This window comes from Amphibalanus amphitrite, unplaced genomic scaffold (assembly GCF_019059575.1).
Source record: "Amphibalanus amphitrite isolate SeventyFive unplaced genomic scaffold, NRLGWU_Aamphi_draft 000776F_arrow, whole genome shotgun sequence".
NCBI lineage: Eukaryota > Metazoa > Arthropoda > Thecostraca > Balanomorpha > Balanidae > Amphibalanus > Amphibalanus amphitrite.
The window spans coordinates 259,243-272,695 of NW_024882270.1; the positions used below are offsets into that span (position 1 = coordinate 259,243).

General features: G+C 51.5%; 1 protein-coding gene across 1 annotated transcript in view; it reads right to left on the minus strand.

Moving 5' to 3' along the window:
* Positions 1-2,575: 2,575 nt before the first annotated feature.
* Positions 2,576-13,453, minus strand: part of LOC122365984 (histone-lysine N-methyltransferase 2D-like) — a 65,400-nt gene continuing 54,522 nt past the window's right edge. Inside the window, exons 15-24 of the mRNA XM_043337699.1 lie at positions 12,177-12,521; positions 11,101-11,203; positions 10,683-10,735; positions 10,138-10,336; positions 8,479-8,684; positions 8,011-8,129; positions 7,090-7,235; positions 6,788-6,929; positions 6,251-6,468; positions 2,576-4,170 (exon numbers count right to left, since the gene is read on the minus strand). Coding sequence (XP_043193634.1) covers positions 3,459-4,170; positions 6,251-6,468; positions 6,788-6,929; positions 7,090-7,235; positions 8,011-8,129; positions 8,479-8,684; positions 10,138-10,336; positions 10,683-10,735; positions 11,101-11,203; positions 12,177-12,521 — 2,243 coding nt within the window. The 3' untranslated portion in view covers positions 2,576-3,458. The remainder of the gene's footprint in view (positions 4,171-6,250; positions 6,469-6,787; positions 6,930-7,089; positions 7,236-8,010; positions 8,130-8,478; positions 8,685-10,137; positions 10,337-10,682; positions 10,736-11,100; positions 11,204-12,176; positions 12,522-13,453) is intronic.

Here is a 13,453-nt window from a genome sequence, read left to right on the forward strand (position 1 = left end):
TCCATCGGGACGCATGTAGAAAACTAATAGGTCCGGCGAGGGTCAAGTGTTAGTTTGACTATGTTCCGGTTTCACCTTTTTCTGTCAGGTCTGATCTTAGCTTTAGGTCACATTATAAAGTTGACTTGTTAAGGTTAAACTTAAGTTTATTCGCCACATCTTGACAAGAAAACCAGGATCCTGGTTAAAATTTATCTCCTGAAATCCTCATGTGAAAAGACATTGCATAAAACGTTTTTTTTAAGAGAAATGCCAATCTTGACATGTACCATTGACATTGAGGAGTCCACTTGTTGACCTGACCTCAAATATGAGGTCTCATTTACAAACCAGCTATGAACGTTTTGCGGTAATAGTCCCCGAACGCTTAGAGATAGCAGTGCGAGACTTTAAAACCTTACCCAATCCATTTTGACATATTCTTGAGTAAAAAGAGTCTGCTTAATGACATCATAGGGTCGTTTTTTCTAGATCCTTGCACAATAAATTTAAACGTCACCGTCATATCTCGTCCGAGGGGAGGGAGAGGGCTCCCGGCTCATAGTTTTTTCGCGGTAGCTCAAAACACTCGGGCGATAGAGAGCTGACCTTTAATTCAAGCCGTATCTTTTGACACCAACCGCATTTTCAGGTCAGATCAGGTCACTGACCTTTGATGTCATAAGTGAGCCTCTGCACGGTCCTTAGATGTCGCAACTTGACAACGCCCTCACCTCAGTGCCAGAGGAATTTTCACAGGGAGATGAAACTTACAGGACGTAGTGTCCTCCAGGGGTCTCACAACTTGTAGGCCTCGGATTTTTCTTAAAGGTCACATGAGGTCAGGTCGGTCACGTGACTTCACCAATCACCATTATAAGCCAATGGGGAAGTATGGAAATTATTGTTTTTGCGCCTGGTATGATCTAAACTACGAGTATCTCAATCCTCAAGAACATGGAATCGTGATTTCATGTACTCCTTGGAAGGTCCGATGCTTCACCTTTGCGTTGTTGACCTTGCGTGACGTCATTTATAGCGTCACTAAGGTCGTAAGAGTTTTTCGTCATGAACTCACGATGATCAAATTAAGCTAAAGAGTCGAAAAACCACCAATGGACTCAGAAAGATCTGCCTAATCGAATGATATGTGAACTGACCTCATTCGACCAGGTTCGTGACCTGAGGGACTCTGACCTGACCTTGACCCAAGTTCAACACCCAAAGTTAACCTCACCTAAACAAAAAGTAAACCATTCGACGCGCCTGAGCAAGGCGAACACGATGATGCCAAAATCGCGTCTCTGTGGCCATTTTTGCAAAGTTATTTCCCACAAACCGAACCCGTGACATGAGCCACTTGACCTGACCTCAAAGGTTGCCGGTTGACCTGAGACCTTAAAATCGGGTGGCAATCGCTGCGCCTCGTAACGGCGCACACGCTCGTTTTTTCCGCGAGGCTCTAGCTCCATTACGGCGAAACGGCGGGGGGGGGGGGGGGGGGGCTGCACCAACCCTCCCCTAGGCCGGAGCGTATACCTACAGAAAGCCAGTAGGTCCGGCAAGGGTTAAATGCCGTTTGTTCCAGTAGCGGCGGAACACCTTCAATTAAGGGGGGGGGCACTGCCGGCTTTTGGTCCCATTCTTTCCATGCAACGCCTATAGGGCTAATGTTAAAATGCCAAAATCAAAGGGGGGCACGGTGCCCCGGTGCCCTCCCCGTTCCGCCGCCTATGGTTTGTTCAATGTTTCCGTGATGGAAACGGTCAAGTAAAGCGGCTCTGATGGAATGGACAAGATACATACAAGGTCACTATTCAAAAAGTATCGACTCAAGTAATGATTTCATTGTGCTTTGAAGTCTCCTAAAAGTCATTTTAAAATATGGCACGGAATGTCTCGTTTTAAACTATTGCATCATGCTTCAACTTATATGGCTGAATTGCTTTTCTTCAGATTGCCAGGATGCAACATGGATGAGCTTTTAGGCACAGTGACATCAAATACATACATGCGTTTAGTTTGAGCACATGAAACATAGTTTTGTCTACACAGTGCGTCATGATGCAGTGTCAACAAAGTCGTAACTATTTTTGGGCCCAATAATTCCCACAGCCAAATAGCATATATGTAATTCTGCCACTGGAATGTGTTTAAGTATACAGTGCTGCTGCTTGAGAGCCATGCAATCCGTTTTATGTAGTGATAGTTGCGTAATATTTGCAAGTGCATAAGAAAATATAAACGTTCTGTGGCCGTTTTGATAACAGTCGTGAGTCACGAATAATCGGTATAGATAAGACAGCACACAAACTTTCTTAAATATCATCTAGAAGCATATTTGTATGCCTACTAATTCCAGAGCTTTGCTTAATTGCAGTACGGACAATCGTTTTGAGCTCAGTGTCGACATTGCGATAACGTCAAATCGTGTAGCAGGCCCTGTACCTGTTCTTATATGTAGCAGGCTGTTTCCCACCCTGGAGTCCCTGTGTTAACAGTCGAGGGTATTCGGCGGTCGTTGTTCTTCGGCGTTGATAGCGTTCGTGCGTCTATCGTGAGTAATTTTGATTCAAAGAAGAAAAACTTTACAGGACATTTTACAATTCATTTATTTAGCGCAAGCCACTAGCTAAAATTCATGTGTGGAAGTTGCAACATGGGCGCAATTACCAACGATTCTATTGCAAAAGGCGAAACAGTTTCTGTCAAAATAAACGACCAGCCATTGAGTGTGTTCCCGTCAATACAAATCATAAATACATATACGGGCAAATATATGTACGCAAGAATCTCAGATATCTGAGATCATATACACGTGAATTGCTGACGCGAATCCTTAACATGTCGATCAAATCAAGCAGTTAAAAAGGGGCACAGACGAACCCTATATCATTCTACAAAGGTACGTTGTCATCGTCCGTCACTATAACACATATGGCAGCAATAACTTACAGTGATACCTGTACAACACAAGCAAAAGCGTGCGGCTCAGTGGCAGCGATTTGTGCTTCCTTGCTTTTCGTTCATGATATGACAGGAATGCCACAAAACCAATCACCATACAATACTGTACAAATCTGGAGCCCATGTAAGGCACAAACCAAACCGACGTGTGGGTATAGGGTCACATTCGGCCGAGTCGAGTCCCATCCGCTCGCGGGCCGGGTGCTGCAGAGTGAAGCCAGCCATTCACAGAGCAGTTGCACGCTGCGGTTACGGCGTGTGACAAAGAAGCAGGCGCGGGTGACGGACAGGCCGCGAGCAGTGTGGCCGCCCTCAAAAAGGTATGGCACGACAACAAATGAAGCCAAAAAACACCTGAAGCGTTGGATACACAGGCCAGGCCACTAGACAAGCTAAGCGGTGAGAGAGAAACCATATCACACCGAACTCCAATGCTCAAGACTGACGAGGATAGAGAGGGTGGAGGTCCAACAACCATTCCAAACAGCGTTGCTCGCACAACACTAGATACATCAATGCCACCTCCGGTCATACTTGCCTTTGTATAATTTGCGCGCGCTGGGATCATCGGCTCTTTGTGTGTGACGCGACCGGGCCGCAGAGTCCATGCCAAGTGCGCCCGTAGCGTCCACTCTCTGTTTGCTGTAAGACGAATACTCGGGCATGGGGTCATAGTACAGTTCGTTTGCGTTGAAGGTAGCTGCCAGACGGTTCATGCTGCGCTCCTCGTCCGAGCTGGAGAACTTGCGGCCCACGCGGCCGTCCAGGTCGGGCCGGCGCGCCGGCGGTGAGCTGTAGTAGCTCAGGCCCGGGTCGGGCACACGCCGACCGTAGCCCTCGTCGCGCATGATCTCGTCAATGGATTTGAGCACCGAGTGGCCGCCGGAGGGTCGTCCCGGCGCGCCGGCCGGCTCGGAGCGGTCGCTCAGGCTCAGCTCGGCGCTCTCCCGCAGTCGCGCCAGCCGCAGCAGCTCGTCGTGCAGGCTCGAGTTCTCCTCGATGTGGTGCCGGCGCCGCGAGATCTCCTGTTTGATCTTGTGGCGCCGCTCGTCGCGGCCGATCAGCTCGTCCTCGTCATCGCTGCCGTACGGCGACGGGTGCCACGAGCGGGGCTTGCGCGCGCGCCGCGACAGCCGGTGGCGCGGACTGGAGTCGCCGCCGGGGTAGCCGCGCGACAGATCGGACGGCTGCAGGCCGCCGTCACTGAGCCGACGCTGAAGCGACCTACCGGACCAAAGATACGGACAGCGTCACCGCACCGAGCGACCCAGCAGGTCTGACACACGCGCAGCCGGCGCAGCGGCCGACCAGCAGACCAGACCACCGCCACAACTGGTCGCCATTAGAAACAGGTAACAGCTTCCCGGTGGATCTGGTTTCCTCCTCAAATCGGTTAGGTGAAACCACTCTACACTATAGTTGAGATATTCTGCACCACATTCATATGGAATTAACTTTCTCTTAAAATATAATCAACCGATGTGGTGAAGTACTTCCAAAATTGCTCAAACAAAGCGCCCTAGATTCAGCAACCATAACGAGCGATGCACACTAGAAATGGGAAACAGCGGTATACAGTTTCAATGGCTTTCACTTCACCGAAAATAAAATGATCGAAAATTTAGGACGACACACTTCCATTCGGCAAGTGATTCACATGATAAAATGCTTATAGATAAGCTTAATGATAAATCAAATGCAGAATATACATTACAGCAATGCATATGTCAAAGTATATCATGAATAGTTCATTGTCAAAAATCGCTTAATTGTACATTAGCTCATAATATACAGCCTAAACGGTCGTAGAACTTGAAACGTACGACGCAGACATTGTCCAAATGCACAATACAAGCGATAATCAAAACGTACATAATTTTGGAATCATCGCATGACAGTTTACGATTTACATAGTTGATAATGAAATTCCAAACTACAAAAAATCGGACAGGCGGAAAAAGTAGACAAAGGAGCTGCATCAGCCTGGCGATGGATGCAGCTTCCAGGCGAACTTCTCTAGTCAATCCCCTGAGCGTCTTCGCGCGGTCAATGACCTCAGTAAGCGCAGACAAACCATACACATACTCCACGAGCACGGCAGAGGGGACGCCGACGCGAGCAGGGGCGGCAGGCAGGCAGGCAAGCACCACGACAGCGGGGGTGGGGGGCCGGCCGACCGACCCGGCGCCCGGAACAGCGCCAAGCCGGGGGATGCAGCTAGCAGGCAAAACCGGTCAAACACCGCCGAGAGAGTACCTTAACAGAAGACAGTCTTTACATGGTGAACTCGTCATCCCAAACCCCTCTGCCCTCATTGGACCTGTGCGAGAGACAGAAAAACAAACTGCTACCGAGGGCACAGCTGCTGAGTGGGTATAGGAGAGCGGCTGATCTGACACAGGCGCCGCCTCTCGGCTAGGCGGTTATTGCGATCAGGGCAGGAATGGTGAGGAGGTAGACTATAGAGGCTCCTCCTATAGTTGCAGTTGTCCGACAGCAAAGGTCCGACGATATAAGCCAGATAAGATATGGAATCAGCTCGGATAACTTTAGCTCAAGGAAAGATAAATACGAGCATGATAAAACTCAAACATGATACAATCATGAACTAAATCGGTGCTCACATCACCTTACAAGACTCAAATGTGTATCATTGACAGCTAACTTTTCCCTATGAAACCGGGAATTCCATTTGCCATTGTGAGCTTGAAAATTATCAACGGATGCCGTTATATAAAGCCTGATATGGAAAAGAGCTCGGCGGAGGTGTTTCAAATGAGGCATATGAACACAACGCATTAAAAACAGATGAATCAGATTAAACTTACGAATTATTACCAACACAGATCGAAAAGCAAATCTGATAGAAATGAAAGGGAGAGGATTAGGCACGATAGTTCTATATCTTCTGCGACAAACCAATATTCAGGAGATGTTGCTTATATATAGGAAACATGGGTGAAAACACTCACTACAGAAACACACACGCTTCTCAACGCCATTAATTAATCTCGTTCCACGTCTCATCCGACGCATCCTCACACACCTAAACTTTTCGAAGAAATACACGAGCTAAAGGGAGCGGAGAGCGCGTACCGGTGAGTAAGGGCAGTCGGCAGGGAGTGCTACACGAAACACGCACACACACTCCTCTACAGACTAGGGCCGGCGATCGGGCTCCATCGCCGGCCGCTGCAACACGTGACATTCAGGACTACGTGGGGAGAGATAGACAGAGCCAGAGAGCGAGAGCGAGAGACAGAGAAGCGGTGACGGCGGAGTGGGCGCGCTGAGACGCTCTCACCTGGCGCCGGCGCCGGCCAGCCGCCGCTCCAGACCGTCCTCGCCGCCCAGGTAGGCGCTGATAGCCGTATCGCGCAGACCGCCGCCGTACGGGTACGAGCCGATATACGGCTGGGACGGGTCACCCCAGCCGCCGGCGCCGCTCCGGTCCAGACGACCGCCGTCCAGACTCTCGTACTCGAGCGACTTGAGCCGTGAGCCCAGCACACCGCCGTAGCTCTGCGGCGGGACGGCGGGGACACGGGTCACACGCAGTCGACAGGTGATCAATGCGGTGGAAGGGAAGAAGAGAGGCGAGCACGGCCACGAATGTTAAACTGATCATGTCCTATCCTAAGTCTTCGGATGTGTGTCGATCCGGCAATTGAAGTATTGAATGAAGTAAACTGTGTTGTAGCTAGGATTCTAGCTAGACGGCTGTGTAGACCGTCTTGTAAAATAGTTGTTTTTGAGCTGTTATACTCGTACATAAGGAAAGACACTGCAGTTATCCTTAACTATTTCTAGCAATGTTCAGTGGTGTTCTGCCGTTCCTTACCATGAGCATATCCTCGTCGTCCCTGATTGGAGAGACGTTGGCGCTGAACAGCTTCGGATCGCTGAGGTGACGGCGACCGACTGGAAACCGGCGCCGGCGCAGCGTCGGGCTGAAGGACGTCAGACCCATCCGCTGCTCAATTCTGGAAGGGCAGCAGCTCGGTCCGTCTCACAGGGAAGACCTCCGCGACAACCGACATCACATAACCGTCTGTTTCCATCACAAGTTCCAAATTCAGTCGAGCTTGTTTGATGGCCTGACTACCTTCGTTGACGAACAAACGATAAAGTCAGGACGCTCACCTCTGGCGGGTGGCTGGTGACAGGTTGGTCTGGCGCAGTGTGCGCCGACGCTCCTCATTCAGCGCAGACAGCTCGGCCTCCAGGAGGCGGCGCTTGTCGTCTGAGGCGGTCCGCAGCTCGTTCTTCAGGCTGTTTGCGTACGTCAGCTGAGACAGAGCGGGGCGGGGTGGGTGGTCACCTCTCTGGCAGAGACCGATGCCCTTTCGCATCACCTTCAGATCGCCAGTCTCGCCTCATCCACCCACTCGTCCGGTCTACCAAAGTGCGGTCTCTGCCGCCCACTGCCACCGTCGCCGCCACCCACTGCGCCAAGGGCGCCGTCAACCACCGCCCACCGCCCACTGCGCCTCCTCTTCCCCGTTGCCACCGCCCACTGCCCCTCCCTCTCCATCCCCGTCGCCACCGCCCACTGTCCCTCTCCCCACCCCTCCCCTCTCACCCCGGGCGCAGCGCCGCCATTCCGGTGCCCCGTCGTTCAGCAGTCGATACGAGGGTCGGCGGGCGGCGGCGGCGGCCGATATACCGGTGCTGGCCGACGCCTGTAGCGACGGTGATAAAATGCGGCAACGGCACCGAATGGGTGCTGGTACGGATGGGTCACAGCGGACCGAGCTGTGGCGGTAGGATAGAGACGGACAGAGCGCGAATGGAATACCAGAGGGACCTACTGCAGTGAACGAACGGGTACAGATGTGGAACAGACGAGGCATGGATGGGAAATGTCAGTGCACACGGGGGAGGGATCCGGGTGCAGTCGAAATGAAGTCGGAATTATCATAAGGGCTCATAAAGGGTTATTTTAAGGTGAATTGGAATACAAACGAGCACCCATACGATACCCGTGCTCTTGACATTGGACGGTGTCCATAAATGAGTCCGTGGATGTTTGGTCAATAAGCTAAGCTTATCCAATTGTCTCACCTGATTGGCGAACGTCTCGGAGAAGGAGGACGAGACGCCGGGCCGGCTGTAGACCAGGTGCTGCAGGTCCGGCGGCAGAACGGACGCGATGCTGGCGTTCAGGTTCTCCCGGGCCGCCTCTGCTCCAGGCGGGAGGACACACATACCAATCAAGGCACAATAGGGAACAGGACACCTCAAGGCAAGGCGAACTGCATAACATATTTTTTTAATCACTTTGATTTATCCTTCGTTTTATGGAATGGCTAGCATAAATATGATAACCTAAGTAGGCACAGATAAATGGTCGACTGCTTTTCTTCTTCTTCTTTTTTACAGCCAAAGATATCAGAGATCGTTTTGACCTTCTTCTGGTAGCTGGGAACGGTGACCCCAGGCTGCAGGCAGGGCCACCACAGCTGTTCCCTATTCCGAAGGTCTGAGGAATCCGCGGAATTCCGAGGTCTCCTGTCCACTCCCTACACTCACCCAGCGATGCCAGCCGACTGGTCTCGCTCATGATGCCCAGCGCCGAGCCGGGTCGGGCCGGCAGCTCCGGCAGCGGCGTCTTGGCGGCAGCCGCCAAGTTCGTCATGCTGGTGCTCGGACGCGCCATGGCCAGGCTGTTGAGCGAGGTGGGCTCCCGCAGGTCCGCGCTGTCCAGCGACGTCTGGCGGTACAGGCCGCCGTGCCCCCTGGCCGAGCAGGGTGAGGGCGTCATTCCGCGGCGCTAACTTTGCAGGCCAGACATTCTTCCCACGATACCGATTAAGAAAAGTTAGCTGGTCAGTACGAAGAGCGCCGAGTTGCATGCTCAACTTCTCAGGGTTAACTCGCCTCAGCCCGAGCACAGCTGAGTCTCTTCTATAGATATCGTTAAAGAAGGGGAGCCGTGCCAGGTCGAACAAAGTACCAGTAAAACGCCTTTTGGGCGAAGAACGAGCGAGCGAGATAGTGAGCCCTGCACGTGCAGAAGGGCGAGAGGGTACTTCCAACGGGCTTGTGCAAAGCACCCTTCTAACCGGTCGCTAGTGGTGTACCAAATTTGAACGCAATCGGCCCAGCCGTTCCTTAGATCTGGAAGCGGCATTCTGCACGTGCGCACGTGCAAACGGGGTCCAAAATGACTTTTGCACGGCACCCTACTAAGTACTAACCGGTCCCCAACCGTGTACCAAATTTGAGCGCAATCGACCCAGCCGTTCTCGAGATCTGGAAACGCCCCCTGCACGTGCGCACGTGCAGTAGCACCTTAACCGCAACACATGGGAATGCATTGTCTGGTGGGTGCCTACCTGTATGCCAAGTTTCAGCGAAATCGCCCCACTGTAATTACCAAGTTATTAAAATGGGAACAAATTTGACACCTCTTATTATTGTATTTTGCACGTGCACTGGGGGTGACCCACATGCATCGAGAGTATCCTATTTTTGGTAGAAGGGATGCTGCTACCCTACAAAAATTACCGCAAGACAATCGCCCAAGCGGCTGCTGAGATATGAGCCTCTCAAAATCACTACTTTTGCAAAACAGCTTGAACACCCTTGACTTTTCACGTGGCACGTGCCACGACGGTCACTGAGATGCATCAAAAGTAGTCAATTACGGGGTAGAAGGGATGGGGCTACCCAACAAAAAAGACCGCAGGCCAATCGGTCCAGCTGTTGCTGAGATATAAGCCTCTCAAAAGCGTTACAGGCCGGGCCGGGCCGGGCCGGGTCGGGCCGCTCATACTGAGATTTTCCGTTATATTGAAAAGACTCACTTCGCTCGCTGCGCTCGCTCGCTCGTAATAAGCACTTATCATGGACACTTATGAAAAAATTTACTCGCTATCGAAAGACTAACGAGTTACAAGAAATCAATACGTCTTGTGCTGAGCAGTAGGCATCAATGAGCCTTTTCACTACATCTATAAATAGAAAGTGTCACGCTACTGCAATAGAATATAGAATCTAATGAACCTTTTCTCTGAAGACAGAAACATGCCTAATTTTAGCGTGAGAGCGCAGTAGCTAATTATACCAGACTATAAAGACTCGGTCGACTGTAAGTAATCGTTGACGTGAACGTCTCTGGGCAGCGCCACGGGGCAGATACAGGAGACCTGAGTCGCTCTCGACCACAGGAGAAGCGATCACACTCACCTTTTGCCGAGCAGTTTGTGTTTGTCGCGTTTTCTGGCGACGGGGAGCGGCGCAGCCTCCTGATCCATGGGCAGGTATGGAAGCTTTCGACGGATTCGCAGGGACTTTTGGCTGTCCGTTTCGCTCATCGTGTCTGATGAGTCATCGCGCAGGCCGCGGGGAGTGCCGGCAGGGGTGACCGGAGTGCCCACAGGAGTGCCTAGAGGGTGAGACCGGAATCAGAGAGGTCAAGAAGTGTATGAGGAGGTAAATGAAGAGTTAGAAGAGGCGATGAGGTAGCTAAGAAGTACTTACATAGAGTGCTCAGAGAGGATGCGAGGAACGGTATGACATTCCGATACCTAATGCTAAGACGAAGCATCATTTATCCGTCATATTTGCTCAGCCATGTTTAGAAAGAAAGGCACCAGCTAAGACGTCATAACATGCAATCACTGAGTCATTTTTGAGACAGGTACGCAAGCTATCACAGTAGATAATCAGAAACACTGCGTGCAAGTTACCACGCCTAAAAAACGTTGTGATTGCTCGGCTCAGGCGCATACCTTGTATAAATACCGGACTGGTATAAATTAGGTCCCCGGTGATTGGATGTCGCCTGGAACAAATAACACGACTCTGTTACTATAGATGTCGTCAGACGTCAACTTTGTCACGGTACACTCCTCACTGAATCTCAGCAAAGCACAATGTGTTGTCAGTATATCATTAGTCTCACAAATACGATGACACATACGGTATCCACATAAAGTGAGCATAATTAATTTGTGGGTAGATGAAAAACTGAAAAGTCGCCAGCACTTACAAACCCTGGAATTTTTATGGGCACAAGGCTTCAGCCGCGCCCCATATCACCAACACATCTCTCGGCTGACGTCACCAACACTGACCGCTGCCCCGTCCCGCGGGCGGAGGTGGGTGCGGGGGAGGGGAGGGCGCCCCGCCAGCCGCCGGCCTCATTACCTCACAATCGGCTCCACGTGAGACGTCATCTGCGTTGCCATGACAGCAGGCGTTTGATTGGCCACCAGCACGATGGGCGTGGTCGTCTTCATTTGAGCGCTCGCTGAGAACAAATGATGCGGTTTATTAAAGGCCCAGCCACGGTAAATTAAGCCCGAGCATATGACGGCCGGGCTGTATTTAGAACTGTAGCGACGTCACGAAAGTTTACGTTGGGGATCGGCTGAACTATTTGCAGAGCTCTAAATGTGCTAGAAAGTTTTTGTTGTGGCAGCGGAATACTTTGAGAATAAAAGCAAACAAAAGTTAGCTCATTGAATGCCCCTGAAAACGTTGCAAACACCAAACAAAAACGTTCACTGTTATACATTTTCCTACCATAAGAGGCTCCAAGACCGTAAATTAATTGTTAAGGCTAAAAGCTCAAGCTGGTTCCTGTGAGTCCTCCTGACGGGCAAATGTAAGATAACGTACGCGTCTGTAGCCCTAATAGTGTCTCTTGCTAGCCCATTACGAGGAAACAGGGTCTAGGGATCGGGCGAGCTTAGGTATCGGCGCATTGTGCCTTAACAACTGGAGATATGGACCCTTATCTTGAGAGTAAGTATGCCGCCAGTATTGTCTGGCTCGGTTAGAAGACTGTCGCTAAACGGCGCTAGCTGTCTAGCTGCTACCAGCACTGTAGTTCCCGGACTGTCTCTCGATTGCCAGCCTTGCTGTGTGTCTCAGGCTCTATGTCTTAGACTGTATGTATCAGACCGTCCCAGTTTGTGACACTCTACCTCGAATGGTCTGTCCGGAGCACTTCTCCCCTGTGGTTGTCGATCCCGGCAGCACGGAGGCGGTCGGCACTGTCTGTCTCGGGGCGTTTGTTTCTGCCTCAGACTGTCTCCGACTCACCTGTGACGGTCGACCCCGGCAGCAGCGAGGCGGTCGGCACTGTCTGTCTCGGGCGGTTTATCTCTGTCTCAGACTGTCTCCGACTCACATGTAACCGTCGACCCCGGCAGCAATGAGGCGGTCGGCACTGTCTGTCTCGGGCGGTTTATCTCTGTCTCAGACTGTCTCGGACTCACCTGTGACTGTCGACCCCGGCAGCAGCGAGGCGGTCGGCACGGCCTGGTAGAGTCGTGCCGCGCCGGCCGTGTTCGGTTGCTGGTGCTGCAGCAGGCGCTGTTTGCGCTGGTGCTGCGCCTGGTGGTGCGCCGCCATCTGCTGGTGGTACATGACCTGCTCGGCGGTCAGGCCGGACGGGTAGCCGTAGGCCGGGTCCAGGGCGGCCGCCGGGTCCGCCGGCGCCGCCATCGGTGCCGCCATCGACACTGGCGGTCGGCCGTAGCTCGCCTGGGGCCTCATGTAGCCGGCGGCCGAGACCGGAGCCGTCGAGCGAGGTACAGACTTGTCCGTCTGACCGCCTAGACCTGCAGGGAGAGCCCAGTGGGATAGCGTCAGAGGTGAGATACGGTCAGAGGTGAGCCAGACAACATCAGCTCAGGCCGTAAGATCGTCATTGGCCAACAGACGACAATAACACAGCCGAAACGCCGTCAAGTGACCCATAGTCTACGTTTGGTGTGGGGCAGACCTTGACCCATAGACCCATTGAATTTGTCAAACATTCAATTAGTTCATGGTGTTCTTAATTATTCGAAAACTAGCACGCAATGCTTTAAAGGTAGTGTGCCAGCTTTCTTGGACCGTATGGAGTTAATGGCCCAGATAAGGAGAACCGGATTTTTAGAACTTATCCATACCTTCAAAACTCATGGAAACGTCTTAAATTCTTCAAATTTTGAGTACCCCAGTGCGAAATTCGCCCCGACGGGTTGTCGGTCGTACCCCAACCACATTTCACACCACTATGAACAATAAATGCACACACTGAAATCGCTATTACCGATATGCTCATCCAATCAAGTTTCGATAAACCCGTTCATCATCATCTCCTGCGGTTTCGAACACGCCTGTTAGGTGGCTTCTGATGCTCGTCGAGGTCGGAATTTCCCAATACGCGTGGTGCGTCGGGCCGCGCGCTCTGACTTCGGCCAAGAAAAATGCGTCAGCTGATCATTGTCATTTCTGCCACTTGCGTGTGGTGAAATGGGGTCATAACTTATAAGACGGCTTTTTCATATCAATTATTTTACATAAAATCATATTTCAAACCATAAATAATGTTCGACAGCCAAATAAAAGAAACAATACCAATACGGGCTTACAGTTTCAAGGCTCGACATTGTGTTGTCTACGATTAGACAGCTGATAACTCATTCCCGTACGTCGTATGGTCGTAACACTATAATGACCTTTGCTTATTGTCACAAGTGCGCCGCATTCGCGATTGTTGCCCGAC